General features: G+C 38.4%; 2 protein-coding genes across 4 annotated transcripts; both read right to left on the bottom strand.

Moving 5' to 3' along the window:
* Nucleotides 1–5914: 5914 nt before the first annotated feature.
* LOC124276406 (beta-porphyranase A-like) lies at nucleotides 5915–11073 on the bottom strand. The gene is made up of 4 exons (XM_046712047.1): nucleotides 10971–11073; nucleotides 8885–9145; nucleotides 7959–8097; nucleotides 5915–7464 (listed from the first exon to the last, which is right to left on the bottom strand). Exons 2-4 carry the CDS (start codon nucleotides 9140–9142, stop codon nucleotides 5984–5986), a joined length of 1878 nt encoding a protein of 625 aa, XP_046568003.1. The 5' UTR covers nucleotides 9143–9145; nucleotides 10971–11073; the 3' UTR covers nucleotides 5915–5983.
* A 4448-nt stretch (nucleotides 11074–15521) lies between these two features.
* Nucleotides 15522–20897, bottom strand: LOC124276425 (beta-porphyranase A-like). Of its 3 annotated transcripts, XM_046712073.1 has the most exons (5): nucleotides 20817–20897; nucleotides 19062–19310; nucleotides 18370–18508; nucleotides 16890–17058; nucleotides 15522–16550 (listed from the first exon to the last, which is right to left on the bottom strand). In XM_046712073.1, exons 1-5 carry the CDS (start codon nucleotides 20823–20825, stop codon nucleotides 15698–15700), a joined length of 1419 nt encoding a protein of 472 aa, XP_046568029.1. In that variant the 5' UTR covers nucleotides 20826–20897; the 3' UTR covers nucleotides 15522–15697. The 3 variants fall into 3 exon arrangements, with proteins under 3 accessions (XP_046568029.1, XP_046568028.1, XP_046568030.1); XM_046712072.1 differs by having other exon boundaries at nucleotides 15522–17058; XM_046712074.1 differs by lacking the exons at nucleotides 19062–19310; nucleotides 20817–20897 and having other exon boundaries at nucleotides 15522–17058; nucleotides 18365–18468.
* Nucleotides 20898–23247: the final 2350 nt, after the last annotated feature.

The following is a 23247-nucleotide window of genomic DNA, read 5'->3' on the forward strand; positions in this document are numbered from 1 at the left end:
TCATGGCATACCATTACCTATGAGAGTTCCAGTTTAAGTCGCTGCTTGAATCAGGTCTTATGAACTTAACTTCCGTTCCAAGAATTTCGTAGTGTCTTTATATGAATAGTTTATATGACATACACACACACACACACACACACACACACACACACACACACACACACACACACACACACACACACACACACACACACACACACACACACACACACACACACACACACACACACACACACACACACACACACACACACATTCTAGATATGACTAAATATGACCGTCTTTATACGTTTTAGAATAGTTCATAATTTAGTAATCGAGCGAGGAAAATATTCTGTCAGGATATCGAAGATGAATGTCATTTTGTTTATTTGTCCTGCAAGGTACCTTCAAACAACATGAAGTATCGATATTTATTCACCACACATTTTTGCTTAGGAAGAATTGATACTGATATGCAGCCATATCGTGACTAGAACAATTAATTATCAGTAAAGATCAATAATGTTAGAAACTATAAAACTATTTACGACTACCAGGGTATCACAGAGACAGATATAAAACTAGCATGTAACTAAAAACTTATACTATAATACAAGACAATACAATATGAAAGACCCGTGAAGGTCTGGGTTAGAATGACCCTTCAGTAACCCATGCATGTCGTAAGAGGCGACTAACGGGATCGGGTGGTCAGACTCGCTGACTTGGTTGACACATGTCATCGGTTCACAATTGCTCATGCTGTTGATCACTGGATTGTCTGGTCCAGACTCGATTATTTACAGACCGCCGCCATAAAGCTGGAATATTGCTGAGTGCGGCGTAAAATAAACTCACTCCTTCACTTACAATATAAAAACGGGCTATAGATCACCAGCAGGTGAAGGTAGATCACCATACCAGGGACCACGGGGAAGTCGAGTGCCTTCAGACATTTGGCTTTTGGATAATTAATATGTGGCAAATAAGTTAAATGCGAGTCAAAGATGAGACCAAGGAACGTAGCTTCCTTTACAACTTTGATTGGTGTGCCATTTAAAGATAATTCAGGGTCTTTACGGGGTTTGTATTTTCTGCAGAAATGTATACAATTGGTTTTAGACTTAGAAAATGTAAACTCGTTTTCCAGAAACCATCTATGAATTTTGTTGAGACAAATTTGTAATTGTCTCTCAATAGTTCGCATATTTTCACCATGGCAAGAAATACTGAAATCATCCACGAAAAGGGATCCATCGATTGAATTACTTAAAACCTTGGAAAGACTATTTATTTTGATACTAAATGACGTGACAGACACAATACTGCCTAGTGGAACACCCTGATCCTGATTATAATGGTCTGACAGGGTTGAACCCACTCGGACTTCAAATTGCCTGTCTGTTAAAAAACTGTGATATAAAAAGAGGTAAACGACCCCTTAAACCAAAATCATATAAATCCTTTAAAATGCCATGCTTCCCGGTGGTATCGTACACTTTCGCGAGATCAAAGAATATCGATACTGCATGTTCCTTACTATAGCATTTTTTAACAAAGGATTCTAATAGTACCAAATGATCAGTGGTACTTCGATTTTTCCTGAAACCACATTGAATGTTTGTGATAACGTTATTGGTTTCACGATACCAAATTAATCTATTATTTACCATTCGTTCCATGGTCTTACAGACACAGCTGGTTAGAGATATGGGTCTGTAATTTGATGGATCTGTATGATCCCGGCTAGGTTTTGGTATAGGGAATACAATGGCATTACGCCATGAAGGAGGACAATTTCCAGACGTACATATTTGATCAAATATTTCTAAAAAGCGTCAAAAGACAAGATTCAGGTAAATGTTTCAGGAGCTGATAATGGATATTATCATCACCTGCTGCAGTATCATGAGCTTGCTCAAGAGCTGTGTGAAACTCATGTAATGAAAACACTTCAATTTAATCTTCACCGTTATGTGAATCAAAATTAATGTTTGTCTTTTCCTGTTGTTTTTGATATCTCTAAAACTCAGAGACATAATTTGCCGATAATGAAATTTTGGCAAAAGTTTCGCTAGTTTTATTTGCTTTGTCAGATTTATCCGTTATTAAATTGTTACCATCTTAAGATGGTGAACAGCAGATTTTGAACCTATGCCTTGTATTCGCTGAAGTATGTTCCTCAGCTTAGACATGGGTGTGCGCGAATTAAAATTGAATATGGCAAATGTTTTATACTGAACCATTGTGTCGGGGGAAAGTCCATAACAGTATTGATTTTAGGGCACAACGCACGAAGTAACATGTTACAGACACATTTGGTTCCCGTAGAAACTTTCGACCCGTGAAAGTCCGGGTTAGAATATTGATCTTCAGTAACCCATGCTTGTCGTAAGAGGCGACTAATGGGATCGGGTGGTCAGGTTCGCTGACTTGGTTGACACACGTCATCGGTTCTCAGTTGCGCAGATCGATGCTCATGCTGTTGATCACTGGATTGTCTGGTCCAGATCCGATTATTTACAGACTGCCGCCATATAGCTGGAATATTGCTGAGTGCGGCGTAAAGCTACACTCACCCACTCACCGTAGAAACTTTCAATGAATGTTATATATCTAATAATGATAATGATAACATCTATAACGCGCCTTTCCAGGCTAGATATCCTGCTCAAAGCCCACAATCTGATAATTATTACCCGGGATAACCCAAGCTGCCTGTTAGGCGCTAGACGGTTAATTGTCTCACGACTTATTTCACCAAATACCCATTTCCTGCCGGGTGAACAATTTTGAACAAACTCACTTTCCTACGGTGAGACCACATGTATCACATGTGTTTCCATGTGGGGCAGGATAGAAGTCCAAGAGACTCTCAGGAGTCAAACTGTCACACACGGTCACTCATCCAAGGACTCTCCGCGCCCACCGTCGGTTAACTTCAACTCATTTGTGATACATGGCACTGGGTTGGTTGGTTTGAAATTGTTGTTATGTCAAAAATTGTTTTGATATCAAAACGTCGCAGAAAACTGTCTAATGAAATAACATTCAACCTATCATCGATTATGTCATTTATCAGGTGGTTACATTTGTAATGGAACGTAATTACAATCCTTTGAAAATTCAAATGGTGTAGCATGTGGAATTATGTTTGAAACATCGTCTCATCATTGACAATCTTGGTGCTTGAACTGTTGCATTTATTTTAGGCATAATAAACACGACCCGTGGAGATCCGGGTTATAATTGATCTTCAGTAATCCATGCTTGTCGTACGAGGCAACAAACGGGATCGTGTGGTCAGGCTCGCTGACTTGGTTAACAAATGTTACCGTATCCCAGTTGCGTAGATCGATGCTCATGCTGTTGATCACTGGATTGTCTGGACCAAATTCGATTATTTACAGACCGTCGCCATATAGATTGAATATTGCTGAGTGCAACTCACTCACTAATAAACACATTTTTGTACAATTTGTAATCTATTTTCTCTTGACTTTGTCCAGTTATAAATTCCAAATAAATCCAACGAACGTTTTCCGGATAGTCTATTGAATCGTTTTTTGTCTGTTTCATCCCATTGGTTGTCCATACTTGATTTTAGAATGTTATATTTGCAGTCTTATGAGGGAATATGACAATGAAGTCTTGGACGGTGTTCAGTTTGTGCTACGATGTTTTCAATATTGTCCATACTATATGATAGTTAAAACATATTTCACTGTAAATATGAGCGCGGGTATATACGATGAAAATAGTGAGTGTGTGAGTTAACATTTTACATCGCGTCGGCAATATTACAGCCATATAGCGATGAAAACAAGGTAAGCATTTTAGAATATCTGTCGGGGAAGGACCATAGAATAGCTGGGCATATCACAATTGTAAAAAAGAAGACAATAGATTCAATAGTTCATTCTTACCAATTAAAACTAGGCTATAAACCACCAACAATCAAAGGTTGACCACCTGACTGGGGATCAAGGGGACTTACAGGGACTTTTGCTTCCTACATGATTTCCCAGCAGGATTTTCACCATTCCTTTAGCTATCAGTGGTTGTTGATTATGTTAGCCAATATTTAAGATATTCAAGCCAATCAAAATTCTAAAACACTAGACAATATTATGTACTTTGATCAACAATGGACTTATATTTCACGGGAAGAAGGACAATATTTTTACACTACTTTAACCCTCTTAATGACACCGCCATCTATGTTCACAGTTGATCATAATATTCATCCAACTTAAAACATATATCGATTTCAAAATTCATCTATCACTTCATTTTCTCTTAAGAAGCCAAGAATAAAATGAGCATTGAGATTACTAAAAAGGTCCTTTAGACTAGTGGAATGATAATATAGATCCCTTATGAGAGATAAAAAATAGATTAGAATTGACACAACGTTAAACAAAATATGAAAATATCATACACTACAGGGCCCACGCAAGACACTGTTGTCGTTTGTACATCTGTGTCATTGAAATGTCCACAATGTCTAAATAATTATGCCCGATAACGTGTAGGATTTAATGTTCAGTCTCATGACGTATGTCTAAACTCGTCCTGAGCGTCAAGCACATATAGCAGAAAACAGACGTAAGGTTAACAAGGGGTATCATCAATACCATGGGCATTGTGATCATAACCACACCCGCAATAACTGCAAAAAACTCTTCATAACATTAGACAAATAAAACACAGACAAAAACCGAACAAAAGCAAAAAAAAGAAAACATTGAAAACCAAAACAACACACACAAAAAGAAAAATAGACAAAAAACACCAACCCTTCGCCCCCCCCCCTAAAAAAAATAAAATAAATAAAGCAAAAAGTAAGAACAACATAATCGTACCGCTACATTTTCCCGTTATATGTAAGCTCGTTTAACTGTGGTTTTACATTTGTTTGAATAAACCAGGAAATTGGTGATCACTCAATATTTATGAAATTATGTAAACAGAGATTACATTACAATTTATTCCAATCTTGACAATCATCTTTGGATAGCAGCCATAAATGTTTTTACTGTAAACAATTCGAATCTTTGCTAAATGTAGAGAGCTACTTGGTAAATAATGGTATCACTCAATGTTTAAAACTTATATTTCGGTGCCGTAATTTTACACTAGCAGTTGAAACTGGTAGATACATTAATGTTGCATATATTGAAAGGCATTGCCTGTTTTGTATTTTGTTGTTGAAGCTGAATGGCATGTAGTTTATATTTGTGATACATACTCTCGTATTAGAAATAAGTACATATACAAATATTTTGTAAATGTCCATCAATTATTTTATATCTATCTTACAGAGTAAAAATGTTAATATCGTCATGGATGTGTGTCTATGTTTATACTATGTTGATAAGAAACACCAATCTCAATGAAATACATTACATGTGCTCTAGTTATCCATGTACATATGCATTTTGGGCCGGAGGCATGATACTGAAATGAGATTTTGTTCTGTTCGTGTAAATATGTCAGTTACAACTGAGGACTGAGAAGTCAGAATTAGCACCACACTCACTCAGATCAGGCAGGACAGGTTTTGGTGTTAGAAGGGCAATTACATGCCAGTTAAGATATTATTTATATTCAATACAACAGTTGCTGTTGTTGAACTATAATTTGGTTTAATGACCTGAAAGTGAGTGAGTGAGTTAGTTTTACGCCGCACTCAGCAATAGTCCAGCTATATGGCGGCGGTCTGTAAATAATCGAGTCTGGACCAGACAATCCAGTGATCCAGCATGAGCATTGATCTACGCAATTGGGAACCGATGAGTGGCCATGTGTCAACCAAGTCAGCGAGCCTGACGGGCCCGATCCCGTTAGTCGCCTCTTGCTGAAGACCTATTCTACCCCGGATATTCACGGGTCAAAGACCTGAAAATATAAGAGTAATGACATAAAATCATTGATGGAATTTCTTTAATGATTTAAATTTGAGGCATTTGACAAAATTGGTATCATTGCCATGACTTCAGAAGTCAGACTGAACCAGCTTGGCCATAACAAGAGCAACAGAAGAAACATATCCCGTTGCGATGTTGTTAGAGAAGTGAACCTCTACCTGGTTAGGCCCAGGGACAATCACAGATGGCGGAACTAAAAACTCCCAAACATTCCAATACGTATTGCTTGCAAGCTTGTCGGAATCAAATAGTTTAAAGAAAGATTCAAGACGGTGGTCATTAACGGTAAGATATGATACACTGTTTGTTTCATTGATCAGCCAACTGGTTGACACTCTCAGTCTTCCATTGTCATACTGGCCATTTGGTAGAGATATCACTGTCGAGACAACATTGCCATTGATTGCTATAAGCGTGTCAGCTCCGTAATATGTGGTTTCGTTGAGAGTGACTGAAGGCAGTTTGTTTGAAGGGGTGTTAAATGTAAAGTGACATGATGCTTCAGGAGGAAGTTCAACAATTCCTTGTGTCTTCTGGATGTCGATGGTTTCGTTGAAGGTGATGGCCGGAAACCAGTCGTCCTTGATGGTGGTGCAAGTAGCTTGGCCAGTTGTTGGTTTGATCCAGTCGTCTTGGAAGACTAGCTTGACTGCCTGTGACCTCCGAGAATAACTGTGCAAGAGAATGACGGTTTCGTTCGTGGAGGAACTTGACATTGCTAATGGTGTCACTGTTCGTTCCTCTCCGTCATACTGGCTGGTAGTTCTGATGAAGGAGAAGCCTGACGCGAATTTGTACCAAAACTTGTAAATGTTGTCAATATTTGTGGGTTTCCCATCAAGAGTGAAAAGTGAATAGTTGATACTATACCGTCCTGGCCACTCTTCATTGGCTAGAATCCACGCCACTGCTCTTTCAATGTATTCCCTGAGATTTAATTGGGTAAATCTGTGGCCATTAGCCTGGTAGATTGTTGAAAATTCCATTATGGGTGATGGAGCGTATTTGTCACGTCCTATAGCTGCACCGCGACCATATTCACTAATAACAAGGGGAATAATCTTACCGGTCTTCTGAGAGGCGTAGTTTTCAACCAGGTCTATAAATGCTACCAGACGTGCTTCATTTGCTCCAGTAAAATTGTAAGATCTTCCAGAAACACCGATGTCATTGTATGCATGAAATGAAAATACATCTATGTAGCCTAAATTGACATCCATGAAATTTGCCACTTTTTGCCAATACGAAAAGTCGTGTAAATCTGCGTTCTTAATTTCACTGGTAAGTGTTGGACCAGCCACCTTGATGTTAAATTTGGTATGGAGTTTCTCCGCAACTAATTTGTGTAAGATGTTAATAGTTGTGAAATTCAGTATATGCCATTTACCATCCGGTTCATTTATTGGCTCAAAATAGGGTGGTATCTGTCCTTTGGTGTAGTCATAAACTCCTTGCACCATCAACATCATGAACTCTGCAGCAGCATCGACATTGTTTGGGAAATGACCATCATGTTCAGACATGTCTATCCAACTCGGGAAGAAAAGAGCTGTCAGTAGGGTAAGAGTAAAAGATACACCAATTAATTTGTTGGTAAACAATGAGTGGAAAGGAAATAGTTTGAAAATCTTTGAAATATTTAAATTTCAATATGAGAGGAATAATGCTATAACAGAACATACATTGTGTAAGAAATAGTCATGTAATACAAATAGAGCAATAGAATGTTGTATGTTGAAAGAGATGCAATATTACGGTCTAGGTCACTCTGATCTCTTTATTAGAAAAGCACACTGTTTGCTTTTCATTTTGTTTACCTGGAAGCACAGTAATAGACCATCGTTAGACACCTTGAGGTTCGTCATGAGATATTTCGTGGTTAAATTGACGGTGGTTCACTGTTTGGCGTCTGGCTGGCCACTGACAATGAACCGACTATGTGCTCATGACGCACCATTTGGAACCAATGGATGGGATTAGAAATTATATTTATTTTGGTCTTATCCTCAATAACTACCCAGCAATCATATCGAACGTTCTTACCTTCTGCCATCATGATCATGCCGTTCTCATAGCCAGTGTTGATGTTCTCTACGTACTTGGAGAACAGTTCTTCTTGTTTGGTGACGTTCTTCAGATAGTTGGGGTCAGGGTAGCCACTACGGTTGGGATCTTCTGGCCACTGCAGTCAATATGCATTTTAAATTAGAGTTGTACCCAACCTTATGCAATGTTGCAAACATTCGTATATGCACATTAGTACGAACATTTACTCTCAGTTTATATTGCTGAAATTGTGTGAGATAACTTAAGTTTGAAACTTTACCCTCATTTTAAATATTTCTTTTCGTTTCTGTTGTAAAATGTTACACAATTTTGACCTGTCATTTGCAATGTGGAATGTGTGTCCGTTCAGTAGACAAACATAGTACTGAGTGCCTGAAGTGATAAAAATATATTTTCGTTACAATATATGGAAACATTATAAGACATACTATACATGGTAATAACTGTTGTTTCTACTATCACTGAATCTGAGTTTAATGTAAACAAGAAAGATCCAATAAATTCTTGCAGTTACTGTAGTAATCTAAGATACTATATCATTGCCATTATCATTACCTTTTCAATTTGATAAGGTCAGGTATGTCTTTGAGAAATACTCGTGATCGCTTGCATTTAAAGTAATATCTGGTATTGTGTCAGTAACTCTCTGTCATCCCTGATCATTGAGTATCGGGGTTAGAATTGGTCATCAACAACACATGCTTGTCAGAAGAAGCGTGTACCCCCACTGGATGGTAAAGACCGGGTAATGCATGCAATCACATCCCAAGTGCGTAGATCATTGCATATGATGTCAATCACATGATTGTCTGGTCTACACCCGAGTACTGAAACATCGCCCTCATATTGCTAGGATATGACAGCAGTAAACTGGAAACAATTAAGCAAACAAAAGTTCTCACGTCCAGGAAGAGATCACCATTGTAATCTCTGTCGCCCCAGCGTCCACTGTCAGTCCGGAGGCTCCGACATTTTGGAATGAGACGTGTTTGATCCAAGTTATTGTGCTTGCTCCATCTATTAAAGTCGTAGCGAACGCGTCCTCCCTGTGCCAGCCACTGAGGGTGGATCGTCACAGTGGTGTCACTATACACACTACCATCGCTGTGGACACTGTCTACTATGAGACTCAGGGAGAACAAGACCTGTGTCCATTTCATTTTCTGTAGCAAATACCACAAATAAAATTGTTTATTTAAAGTATGGTGATCTGGTTAGACTTCACTGACGAAAATGACAAGATATTAACCATAATATTGGCCCCCAACATTGTCACATATGGATACATTTCATCGATGTCGATACGGCGTATTCATTCTGGTATTTCTATATTTAATGTTTATGCACCTGATGAACTCACTACGTATATGTACGTACGTATGTATGAATAATAACAAATACAACTTCAATTCTTTGATGTATTTATATTTAACCATTACAGTTTTCCCAGAAATTATTGGGGAAATCTTTGTTTCCTAATACTGATAATAGATTTTAAAATATGGGGAGGCAATATGGGAGGCAACTCCTGTCGGCTTAAGAATGAACCTTACTACATCAATAGTTATCTCCCCTGGTGTAGCAGACGGCTTCCTTTGTTGAGATGGCACATTCGACGGCAGAAGAGAAAAGAAAGCTGGTTCTAGATGATTTTGAAAGGGGTGTGACTACTGCGAAAGGGTTAGCTGGTAGATGTGATATTCCTCTGTATACAGTATTCAGAACTATATATTCCGTCGGGAGCTCTGGCTGAGCACAAGACAGGGGCAGGGACTACGGATCAGTAGTTCAATACTACGGATTGCTGGCGACTTGGTCAGATTGTGAGTATGGTAAAAATGGAAAGCGTTGAGAATATCAGAAATGAGATGATTAATAGAGGAAGTTCTCAGGTATGTAATGAAACCCTCCGAGAAGAAATGCAAATCCTGAACGGGGTGAAAAAGCACAGAATTCCTCACCATTGATGGAAGATGCACAAAAAGAAAGACGTTTATACTGGTGTAGGGCTCACGAAAATTAAGATTGGGATAATGTTTTCTTTTCATATGAAAGTTCTGTCTGGCTTTTTCCAAACAGTTTGAAAATTTGGACAAAACAATACCGTGTAACCTATCTACCAACGCCAAAAACAGCACGAAGTTTCACATGTGGAGTGGAATATCATCACGTGGAGTGACGCCGTTGTGTATTTTCACTGGAAATTTGACGAAGGAACGATACGTTGACATCTTAAATGATCACCTCCTTCCATCGGCCCGAACACTGTATGAAGATGAATGGATTGTCCAGCATGATAACGACCAAAAACATACACAACACAGTCGTTGTTGGACGGAAATGTTCAAGTTTTAGACTGGCCCAGCTACATCCCAGAGCTTTACTCTAATGAGAATGTGCGGGGTCTATGAAGGACAGAATATACCTAACAGGACTTAGAAATATTAAGGATATGAAGAAACAAGTGGTCGAATATTGGGATACATTGTCACACGATTTCTTTCATATTTTGATCGGAAGTGTCCCTAGAGAATCATAAGTAAAATTTCTAAAGTTCACTTACTACGTATTAGATATTTGCTGAAGCAATAATAATTTCTGGGAATAATATACATTTAAACTCAATATAAACTATATCTACATGCATATGCTTATATGTAAACATATGTTATGTAGACGCTTTATGTTGTATGTCTGTCTGTCATAAGCATGAAATATAGACAGCCAAAGTAGTTGTGCTTGTTGACTTATGCGCAAGGGATACCTGCACTTCAATTTGACGAGCACACATATTTTGACTCAAATTTTAGGGTGACAAACGTATTTAACCCAGTGAACAAACAAATATTTATATAGATTCCACATTAAACCCTATATACTGTCAAAGTGCCTAAAATATATTCTTGTGTTTCCTTGGTGTACAAACAACAGTTCTCGACTTGCATCGTTCAGTCGGACATAAATATTATACACATAAGTCATACTCACGAGATGGATAAGATTCCACTACACATGTACACCAGAGGCTGGAGTCTATATAGTCAGAATCGATGGCAACTGACAGCCACCCTGACACCGTTCTATAAATGCATGCTTAAGATAAGAACAGGCGTTGGTATGTAGGTGCGGTGATAGGGTAATCTGGAAGTGCTAGTAACCCTGTAGCTTTATAAAGGACAAGGATATACGCTGAAATTGTAACACAAAATTCTTGATGTATAATTTAGTTTCCTGTCACGTGAAAGTCTCAAAGATTCAAATTTCAAAGCACCTATGCGGACCATTGTTCAAGAGACAACCACGGAAGTTATTCTTGGTTGTGGTATTTGTTATTTCATTGATGACCCAAACTGTTGCCGAAGGAAACAGAAACAGTCCAGAAGTACCCGACAAGATTGTAAAATATAGTAATGAAGTATTGACATTACGCTCTTGTGACAGTATTTGTCTTCACAGTTGTAATCGTTTGCAAAAGTTTGACATTACAAAATGGTCGTGTTAGAATGCTTGTCAGTGACTCCATAACTTTTCCTTGAAAACGCCACCTAACACGACAATAGAAATCAACACAATCAACCATTAAGAAATATGTCCATTCATACTTTTCCAGTTATTAGTATTTTTCCATAGACATTTGAATATATTGACCATTATTTTCATCATCAGATCATCATCTAGTGGTCAGAGCGTCTGACCGGGAGCTGAGGGTTGGTGGTTCACATAAAAATGCAACAAGGGTGATACTTGCTGAACCTCTGTGTCACTCAGTGACTCTGCATGTTATTGTGTCCCATTTGATATTGTTTCCCCTAGGTACATTTAGGAGGGCGCTGCGCCCTGCTCTTTGATTTTTGCGCCCTGCCTTTTTTGTTTTGCGCCCTGCCCTTTTCGCCTCAATCCCAGTTTTTTTCCCAGCTGTGCTTGATTTTACAACAACCCGTGTGTATTTTCCGGATTTTATTAAGGACGGAGTTCTCTCCCTTTCAAGGGAGACACCAAATTGTTTTGATAATGATTAGGAAATTGGCATTTAAACCATGGCGAAATGTGTTTAATTCGCTTTACAAATCACAATGCCTACCAAGGAAAGAATCAAATGGAAAAGAGAAGAAGCGGTGAAGGTTGAAGCAAGGAAGTGGCGCCGACTAATAGATTTCTTCGCTCCTAACAGGTATGTGCCTCTAAGTTCGTGATTTTTAGGCCATTGATTTCCCTTTCAATTTCACATGCCTTTCAACTAAGACCTTCATTTATTAAAGACAACGATGTGTGAACTACATGGGATGTATTTTGGTACGTTTGGGGGACCGATATTCATGTGACTGTGCTGTTTAGGTGAAAATCTGAAACTCGAAAATGTCCGCCATTTTGAATCCATCGGCAATTTGAAATTGATCTTGAATTATTTTGTTGTTTGTCCTGGGAAATGAAATAGTTAATACAGCTTGCATAACAGCTTCACTTGGTAGCCTTGTTTTTAGTGTTTACTGTCGATTTCATAAAAATGTAAGTCTTGAAGGAGTAAAACTATTTTACGATTTCAAACAATGGGAAGCCACACCCTTGTCGAGGCTCTCCACAGTAGATACTTACGTTCAGGTGTATTATTGTGTGATATTTTTGTTTTAATAATTATGATTGCAAATTTAATATTTTGAATATGGTGTATTAACTTTGTATTATTTTTTTTTCAGACCGGACGAGTCAGAGGTAGTTTCCTATGAAAATTCAAGGGCACACGAGACAGAGTCAGTTAATCCAACACAGAAGAAAGATGGTGGTCACAAGACTGCATTTGACACAAAGTGGCAACAAAACCGTCCCTGGTCGAGGTACTCAGAAGATGACAAAAAGAAGAGAATGATGTTTTGTTCATTATGTTCTAAGTGGAACACCAAGGGCAGAAATGGACTTAATGTCGACCAAACACAGATTGAGTGGAGTCAAGTAAAGGAACTTGACACCAGTTCACCCTCCACCATTTTGAAGACTCAAGCCTCAACTTGGAAACTTGAATCCAAACATTGTTCAATTACTGTCCATTCATGCAACTGTGATTGTCCACTTCTGAAGTTGAGAGAGTGTTCTCAAAAGTGAAACTGATTGTGACAGATCATAGAAACAGACTCAGTGTTCAAAATTGCAATGGACTTCTCATGATTAGCCTGAATGCATCGTCAGTTTCAGACATTGACTTGAAAAAAGTTGTGAACAGATGCTTGGCAAGAAAGAAAAGAAGACTGTAAATTGTTTTTTGCATGTTTTGTGAAATTGTAAACAAATGTGACAACAGATTAATGTCTTGAAATGCTTTTTTTTCTAAATTTTGATCTTAAAATACAAAATGAGAAGAGTAATAAATGAACTTTAGAAATAAAATTATCAGAGCATTTGACTTCATATACATTTTGTTTTTGTTATTTTTTCAATAATCCTCACCAAAGTGCCCTTTTAGATTATGAAGTGCCCTTTTTGTTTAAGTTAACCTGCCCTTTCTGAATCCTAGGGGGAAATTTTGTGTTTATAGATGTTCATGATTTCATTCAAGTAATGTTTGATACAGACTCAATTATTCACAGAAAGGCTCCAAAAAGAGCAAACAACGAAAAATATTGCGTCCCATTTGTGTTTATAGATGTTCATGATTTCATTCACGTAATGTTTGATACAGACTCAATTATTCCCAGAAAGCCTCCAAACAGAGCAAAACAACGAAACATATTGTGTCCCATTTGTGTTTATAGATGTTCATGATTTCATTCAAGTAATGTTTGATACAGACTCAATTATTCACAGAAAGCCTCCAAAAATAGCAAAACAACGAAAAATAAACAAAATGTCCTGTTCGCGGTGACTCATTCGGATTTGTCATTCATTATATAGACCTTGCCTCACTACTGGCCTTCTCCACGACACCCGACCTGTGAAGATCCGGGTTAGAATTGCCCATGCTTGTCGTAAGAGGCGACTAACGGGATTGGGTGGTCAGGCTCGCTGACTTGGTTGACACATGTCATCGTATCCCAATTGCGTTTTTTGCAAACCGCCGCCATATAGCTGAAATATTGCTTGGTACGGTGTAAAACTAAACTCGCTCTCCCACTCTCCACGACACCCAGCACACTTGCTCAGCATATGATTTTTCACTCTGATCTAGTTCAACACTGATGCAAAATATAACTGAGCTACATACATGAGCCAACAAGCTCCACATATTTTTAGCATATACTTCTCACTACTGGCTTACTAACCCCACACTCGACACGCTATCCAAACACTTCCCTCTTCACTACTGAAGCCGTCAAGTAGCTGTACAATGGGTTGCACATTACATTCCCTTTAAACTATCACTTCTAATTAATGAGTACTTCATGATTTTGTCTGCTCAAGTTTCATGGGAAGCGCGTTCTTCAAACAGTGTAACGTTTCATAAGTCGACCCATTCAGCGTTGATGATGTATGTTTGTAAAATAAATGTACTGTTATGAATCATGGCATTCATCTATTTATGAAATTTCCAGATTGTGATTCGAGTCGTTCCTTGAATCAGAGTCTTTTCAACGTAACTTCCGTTCCGGGAATATCCGTACTGTCTTTATACGCTTTAGAATAATTAAGTAATAAAGCGAGGAAGATATCTATCGATTAAAAAACTCCAAAGGCTCTGCAAATTCTGTCAGGTTATCGAAGATGAAAGTCATTTTGTTTCTTTGCTCCATATATGGCAACCAAATATTCACCCCAATGACCCTTATCTCATGTCACTGTTCAAATACTCTCTTCCTTACTGTCCCGCAGGGGCGGTTGGTTAGCCTGATGATAAAAACGTTCGCTCGTCACGCTGAAGACCCGGGTTTGATTCCTCACATGGGTGAAGTGAAGCCCATTTCTGGTGTACCCCGCCGTGATATTGCTGGAATATTGCTGAAAGCGGCGTAAAACCATTTTTACTCACTCACTCACTCACTACTGTCCCTCAAGGAACTTTCAAACAACATGAAGCATCGATATTTATTCACCATACATTTTTGCTAAGAAATGAATTGATGCTGATGATATGTGTTAATGGTACTATGTAACTCCTCTGTATATGGGCAAATGGCCTTTCGTGCAATAAAGAATGAATTGTGCAGCTAAACGTAGACAGAAAAACCCCATGATAAGCTCCTCTTCAAGTCAAATCATATATCAGCTGTCAGGCTACGTCATGTAGGAGTCACGGTAAGTTTTTGCTCAAGACTGAGTAAAGTCAGCAAAATGTATTTCTCGGAATAAACTGAAATCGATATTAAAATCATACTTCGACAATTTGATTTGATAAATGTGTTTTTGTCTTGTTTTGTTTTTAGAAACGTGACTGAGTTGGAAAATCAGCTGTTTCAAAATCTCTTAGTACACGTGCTTACATGTAGGTGTGTGCTCTGAACCAAACCTTTATACCCCTTTACAACGTCATGATACAAACGGTAACCTTCAAGTTCAGGTCAACACTCCCTGCAGTTGAAATGAACCTGGGCTTAGAATATGACAACAATGACATTAATGGAAATTATTTAATAATTCGAATATGACGCACGACTATTAATCTGACTTCAAGTCAGATTGAACCAACTTGCCCGTCACAAGAGCAAAAGAAGAAACATATCCTGTTGTCTTGTTGTTAGAGAAGTGAACCTGTACCTGGTTGGAATCTGTGACAAACACAGATGTGGGGACTACAAACTCCCAAACAGTCCAATACGTGTTGCTTGCAGGATTAAACTTGTCTGAATCATACAGTTTAAAGAAAGAGTCATGGCGATGGTCATTAAAGGTAAGATATGAACACTGTTTGTTTCATTGATCAGCCAACTGGTTGAAACTCTCAGTCTTGCACTGTCATACTGGCCATTTGGTAGAGATATCACTGTCGAGACAACATCGCCCTTGATTGGTATCAGTGTATCCGCTCCGTAATATGTGGTTTCGTTGAGAGTGACCGACGGCAGTTTGTTTGAAGGGGTGTTGAACGTAAAGTGACATGTTGATTCAGGAGGAAGTTCAACAATTCCTTGTGTGTTCTGGATGTCGATGGTTTCGTTGAAGGTGATGACTGGGAACCAGTCGTCCTTGATGGTGGTGCAAGTAGCTTGTCCAGTTGTTGGTTTGATCCAGTCTCCTTGGAAGACTAGCTTGACTGCCTGTGACCTCCGAGAATAGCTGTGCAAGAGAATGACGGTTTCGTTCGTCGATGAACTTGACATTGCTAATGGTGACACTGTTCTTTCCTCTCCGTCATACTGGCTGGTCGTTCTGATAAAGGAGAAGCCTGACGCGAATTTGTACCAAAACTCGTAAACGTCGACAATACGGGTGGGTTTTCCATCAGGTGTGAAAAGTGAATAGTTGAGACTGTAACGTCCTGGCCTTTCTTCACTGGCAAGAAGAAAGGCCACTGCTCTGTCAATGTATTCCCTCAGACCCAGTTGGGTAAATCTGTGGGCATTAGACTGGTAGATTGTTGAAAAGTCAATTATGGGTGATGGGGCATATTTGTCAAATCCTATGACGTCACCGCGACCATATTCACTGATAACAAGAGGAATAATCTTACCGGTCTTCTGAGAGGCATAGTTTTCAACCAGGTCTATAAATGCTACCAGACGGGCTTCATTTGCTCCAGTAAAGTTGTAAGATCTTCCCGAAACAACGAGGTTATTGTATGCATGGAAAGAAAATACATCTATGTAGCCTAAAGTGATATCCATGAAACTTGCCACCTTTTGCCAAAACGAAAAGTCCTTTAAATCTGCGTTATCAATTTCACTGGTGATTGTAGGACCAGCCACCTTGATGTTAAATTTGGTATGGAGTTTCTCAGCAACTGATTTGTGAAAGGCGGAAATAGTGGTGAAATTTAGTATTTGCCATTGATAATCAGGTTCATTTATAGGCTCAATGTAGGGTGGTATTCGTCCTTTGGTGTAATCGTAAATTCCTTGTACCAACAACATCATGAACTCTGCAGCAGCATCAACGTTGTTTGGGAAATGACCATCATGATCAGACGTGTCTATCCAACTCGGGAATTCAAGAGCTGCCAATAAGAATAAAATATAATAGAGCAGAACAGGTACACGACTGAATATGATGTTGAAATGAGTGGAAATTGAAAACATTAATTTAAAAATGAAAGAAATAAAGTTGTTTTAGAGAATGCATGGTGTAAGAATGGAATGCCACCGTCAGTGTCATGGTCACCCTAGTTATTGTAAAGTTGTGGCAAATAGACGTTCTTGTCGCTTTCAGTTTGTTTGACAAGAAGCACATTGAAAGTATCAAATCACAAAAATCACAAAATCTCTATGATAGGGCAGGTTCAGGTTTGCAGTGAAATATTTCAAATGTATCAGGGGGCTTGATAGAAGAAGGTTCACATCTTGGCTCGTGTGACGATAGTGACACTGAATCGGCAGTTAAGTCATGTCAACAAGTCTTGTTCATGCGCCCAAACAGGAGTGAGTGAGTTTAGCTTTACGCCGCTTTTAGCAATATTCCAGCAATATCAGGGCGGGGAACACCAGAAATTTCCAAGCAGGAACTATTTGCAACCAATAGACATGGATCAGGGAAGGGAATTGGAAACAAACAGTATTTCTTAAATTTACTTGTAAGAAGAAGAAGGAGCAATGATTGTTATGTGCATGAGTGGTATGCAAAACTCCAAAATAGTTCCTGTACTTTTACTTACTCCCTGTTTATGGAAAACTTCATATGTGAACCATGTATACGCCATATAGATATTAAGAAAGTAAGAATAGCCTTATCCAGCTTACTAAGATTTATGTTGTTATAAGGGAACATTTCTTAACAAACCTACTGTAAGTTAAATGTCCTATAAGACGAACACCATGTTCTGCTAATTTGTGATCATTGTAGTAACATCACAAACAAATACATACCCAATTTTTTACGAAAGAACCTCAAAACCACAAACATAACCAGCCTTTTTCAACAGCTAACCGTATATTAATTGAAAATATTGCTTTGTTTATTTATCATGCTATTATAAAAGGAAATCCATTCTGCTGTTGAACATTTTATACACTTGTACTTTGGGCCTGTGGCCTCCAGTTCTGAATACAGATTGATTGACATGGAAAATGACGATGGAATTGCAATGTTCTCACTGTTGCACAAGGTATACAATGTGGGAACCAATACGAATCAGTGGAGAAACATGATATTGGCCCAATGGTGGTAGGTAGGTTTGGCACAAACACATCTGCTTCTGAGGATCCAATGAACAAACAGAATAAAACAAAATAGAAAATACGTGATTAGACAGAATATTAGTTGGTTTTGGACTTATCCACAAGTTCCATCAGGGGTTTCTTTTTCACCTTACCGTCTGTCACCATGATCATGTCGTTCTCGAAAACAGTGTTGATGTTCTGTACGTATCTGGAGCACACTTGCTGTTGTATGGTGACGTTCTTCAAGTAGTTGGGGTCAGGGTAGCCACTTCGGTTTGGGTCTTCTGGCCACTTCAATGGATATGTTTATAAGATTAATGACCTTGAAATCAACATAATGCAATATTGTAAACATGTTTATTACCGCTATTACCGACTCTCCGCCTAGACAGATACAGCATGACATGAAAGAGTGCTTTTCTTGCCCTTAATGGCAAAAGTAAAGGACACACCACCAAAGGTTGAAACTAATTACGTACAGTTCAAAATTCCACCTATTCATAATTTCAATATTTATTTTTGTTGCATCATGTTTGACAATACTGGCCCCAACCCCCCTCCTTTATTCTTGTTTGTTGTTGTTTAATGCTGCATTCGGCACTATTCCAGCAACATGGCGGCCATCTGTAAATGATCGAGTCTCGACCACACAAACCAGTGCCATGATCATAGATCTACGCAATTGGGATACGGTATGCGTCAACCAGGTCAGCGAGCCGGACCACCCGACAAGAATGGGTTGCAAAAGACCAAGATCGCGAATTTTCACGGGTTAGAAACAAGCAATATGTTTGAGTGCTGCATTACACAACAAACAAACAAACAAACAAACGAACATTCTCACTTCTTGAAAGAGACGACTGCTTGTGTCTGGGTCACCCCAGCGCCCACTATCAGTCCGAAGCCTCCGACAGTTTGGAATAAGGTTTGGTTGATCCAAGTTATTGTGCTTGTTCCATCTATTGTTGTCATAGCGAGCGCTTCCTCCCTGTGCCAGCCACTGAGGGTGGATGGTCACCGTAGTGTCACTGTAGCCTCCGACCACTGTCAAACTCAGACTCAGAGTAAGCAAGACCTTTATCCATTTCATTCTCTGGAACATTCAATGAGATTATTTCATTAAAATTAGAACTGTTTCGTTTAATTAATAACGGTTATTTGCTTTTTACCCTAAAACAGGCTTTCAACATTGTGGTGAGTGGTTTATTATGATCCAAGTCAATATTATGCATGCAGTTATACATTGGTATGTATATAACCTGTTACTGCAAGTAGACTTCAATTTAAATAAATTTGACTACAATCGCCAACGGCTGAAGGGATGACTTAATTCCAGCTAGGATCCATGCAGGTAGCGAAGGTACTGTAAGTCCCCATGGTCCCTAGTATGGTGATCTACCTTCAATTGTTGGTGATCTAAAGCCCGATTTGTATTTGTACTGTCCTAATTTGAAATCCAATTTTAGAGATAGATGCCAGCTGTAAATTTTGGTACTGTGATATTCTAGTTGGTTTTACTGTCCTACGTCGACGGGTTTGAAAAAGGTATGTATATAACATGAATTTATAACTATTATTCACGATATGGCTGAAATACTGCCGTTGTGACTGTAAACTTTAACTCACTCACTCATTCACAAGTTAAATAACCCGTTACTGACAGTTGACTACGTGTTGATGGAGCCATTTGCATGTCTTAGTTAAGTATAAACAATCTCTATGTCCTAGCGGTACTACAGTTACAAGAATAATGCTTCAGAGACTGCGAACGTCGAAGATGGAGGTTGGATAACTAACTATAATCCCTATTGCCATTGTTGTCTGATCACCATTATATAGCTGTCCTTGTTACTTAACGACTTAATGTCCTTGGGTTCCTACATTTTAAGTCACATTGGCAGTATTTCAGCCATATCGTGACTATATCAAGTTATCTATTTATAATAATTTAGATAAATCATAAAAGCCTGTCAACGAAAGACAGTAAAACAACTAGATTGTCAAAAATAGCAATTATCACAGATAGCAATTTAAAACTAGTAATTAAACTTAAAACATACATAACTATACATGACAATACAATATAAAAACAGGCTACAGATTGACAAACTGAAGGTAGATCGATACACTCATGGAAACAAATAAGGGAACACATAGAAGTACAAGTGTTCTTTTTTTCTTTTCCAGGTTTCTTCACAAGGTATGTGTTGCACTATGAGTAAAATTTCGGAAAATAGTGAATGAGTTAAAATTTATAGTCACTGTGGCAATATTTCAGTCATATCGTGACTAAAACAACATATATATTAACAATTATTAAAGATAGATAATAAAATCCTGTCAACGAAGGACAGTAAAACAACGAGAATATCACAGATATAAATGTGAAACTAGTAATTAAATCTAAAACATTTTAACTATAGGGGACTTCTGGAAAACAAATAAAGGCACACTTGTACTTTCATGTGTTCCCTTATTCATTTCCATGAATATATCCCCTTTAATCCTCAAAGTGCTTGAACTAAAATCTTTCATTTCCTTCCAATGAAAACAATAGTCTTTGACTTGAATCATGCATTATGACATGAATGGTACGTACCAAAGTCATACTCACGAGACGGTCCAGTTTTGACTGGTCATTTATATGAGCAATAGTCTTTATAGTTGGATTTCATGGACACCAGTTTGGAATTATCATTCCTTAAATGTATGTACCAGATAATAACATGCACTGACACGCAGGTGTGCTGATAGGGTAGCCTTGAGGTTAATGCATGTCAAACTGTCACTCTAAATTTGGGGTATAGATTTGTTTTAAAACACATCAGGGGTAAGTTTTAATATCTCGGATCAACGGTATTCCAACACTGTAAACACGGAATGACTATGAAGCCTATGACTGTGTTTAGTGTGTGAAACGGTGTTCTTCATATTGCACCTTCTCCATACTAGTATAAGTATATCTCACTGTGAAAGGTACACCTGCATATGTATATTTCAAAAGACCTTAGTCCTAGAACAATAGGCTTATCTTCATATCAATGCAACAGTCAAGGCTGATGATAAGGAAACAAGGTGGTTGGTTTGACAAACAGGGTCACCGGCTGTTATTTTGTCTGACTTTTTGCACATGCCAGGCGTCTGTTACCTCTTACCCCAAAACACTTGACTTACATCATATTGTTTTCTAAATGTATTTTGGTTTTTATATAAATTCTTTCCTAAACGTGACTACCTTATGCTGGATTAAAGACAAGGCCGACTTTATATGTGGTTTTCCGCGCCTTTATGTAACGGAAACCTTTCCTAACACTTTCCTGACAATGTTGTGTAAAGTGTGTGCAATGAAGGTCAAATGTTGTGACTATGGCTATGGCTTTGTAAGAGCGCATTAAACATTGTTGGAGGCTTGTAAATACATTTTAAAGATGTATCTTGGTTCAGTATATATTTCGTGGAAAGACATCAAATGTGTTTTTCTTACCGTACAAAGAACATTTTTCACATTTTTCACATACATGCTGGAGGGATAAAAACAAACGATCGTGAACATCCAGTAACTGATGCTATGAACAGCGATTCATGCTGAGAAACCTTTGCCTAAGTCCCAGTGCCTAACCCACGAATCTGCCTTTTGAGATCAGCTAAGGTTTCTTTGTGTCTATTATCAGATGCAGTGTCCACAAGACTGTCGCTGGAATGTGTACTATCATCTAGAGGTGAATAGGTGTACTGACAAGCGGTCTTTTTCTTTAGAACTGAAAAATTATCTGTAGTCTTGACACCTTTCTAGTAATGTCTGTATAAGATAAGGTCATGTTACCCGTGAAGATCCAGGTTAGAATTGATCTTCAGTAACCCATGCTTGTCGTAAGAGGCGACTAACGCCTCGCGGTCTTTTTCTTTAGAACTGAAAAATTATCTGTGGTCTTGACACCTTTCTAGTAATGTCTGTATAAGATAAGGTCATGTTACCCGTGAAGATCCAGGTTAGAATTGATCTTCAGTAACCCATGCTTGTCGTAAGAGGCGACGAACGGGATCGGGTGGTCAGGCTCGCTGGCTTGGTTGACAAATGTCATGGTATCCCAATTGCGTAGATCGATATTCATACTGTTAATCACTGGATTGTCTCCAGACTCGATTATTTACGGACCGCTGCCATATAGCTGGAATATTGCGGAATGCGGTGTAAAACTAAACTCACTCACTAATGTCATGTAATGTACATGTTACGTTGGTGTGGTGACACGGTAGCCAAGATGCAATTGTAAGTCACTGCAGAACGATGAGATGTGTATACATTCACATTTTTCACATGAAATCCTTTGATAACAGTTCCTATTTTGTCGGGCACTAATGTTTCAAAACGGCGAGTGTATCTTGACCACCTAACCATTTGTGATCTGAAAGTGAGTGAGTGAGTTATTATTTGACGTCACATCGGCAATATTTCAGCCATATCGTGACGAAAACAATGTATACAATAATACGTGAAATGAGAACATTTCATATTGAAATGGAATATATGTACGTTATAAAAACCTGTCGACGAAGGACAGTAAAACAACTAGAATATCACAATTACAACTAAAACTAGTGTGGAGAGTTAAAACTAATAGCACTATTGGACAATACAATATAAAAACAGGCTATAGATCGCCAACACCAGAAGGTAGATCACCATACCAGGTGTGATCTGAAAAGCGTTGCTGAAAAAACAAACATCAAAAGAACAGCCCAAGCAACAAAACTCTGTACATCAGCCGAATGAAACATTATTTTCATAACATAAATTTTCAACCTTACCTCGACCTTAACGTCGATTTCGGGAGGCAGTGGCTAAGTAATTGAGTCTGCATCAACCATTACTCCAGCGACTTCATGAGCATCTATGACCAAGAGAGTGTGAGTTGTTGTTCTTCATCAAGCGTATGGCGCATCGAGGAAACAACACATCTGAGAACAACGACAATAGCTGTCTGATGACAAAATAATCTGCATAGGTGTATACATGGAGTTGTGTAATA

The sequence above is a fragment of the Haliotis rubra genome, unplaced genomic scaffold (assembly GCF_003918875.1).
Source record: "Haliotis rubra isolate DU_JTF1 unplaced genomic scaffold, ASM391887v1 Scf209, whole genome shotgun sequence".
NCBI lineage: Eukaryota > Metazoa > Mollusca > Gastropoda > Lepetellida > Haliotidae > Haliotis > Haliotis rubra.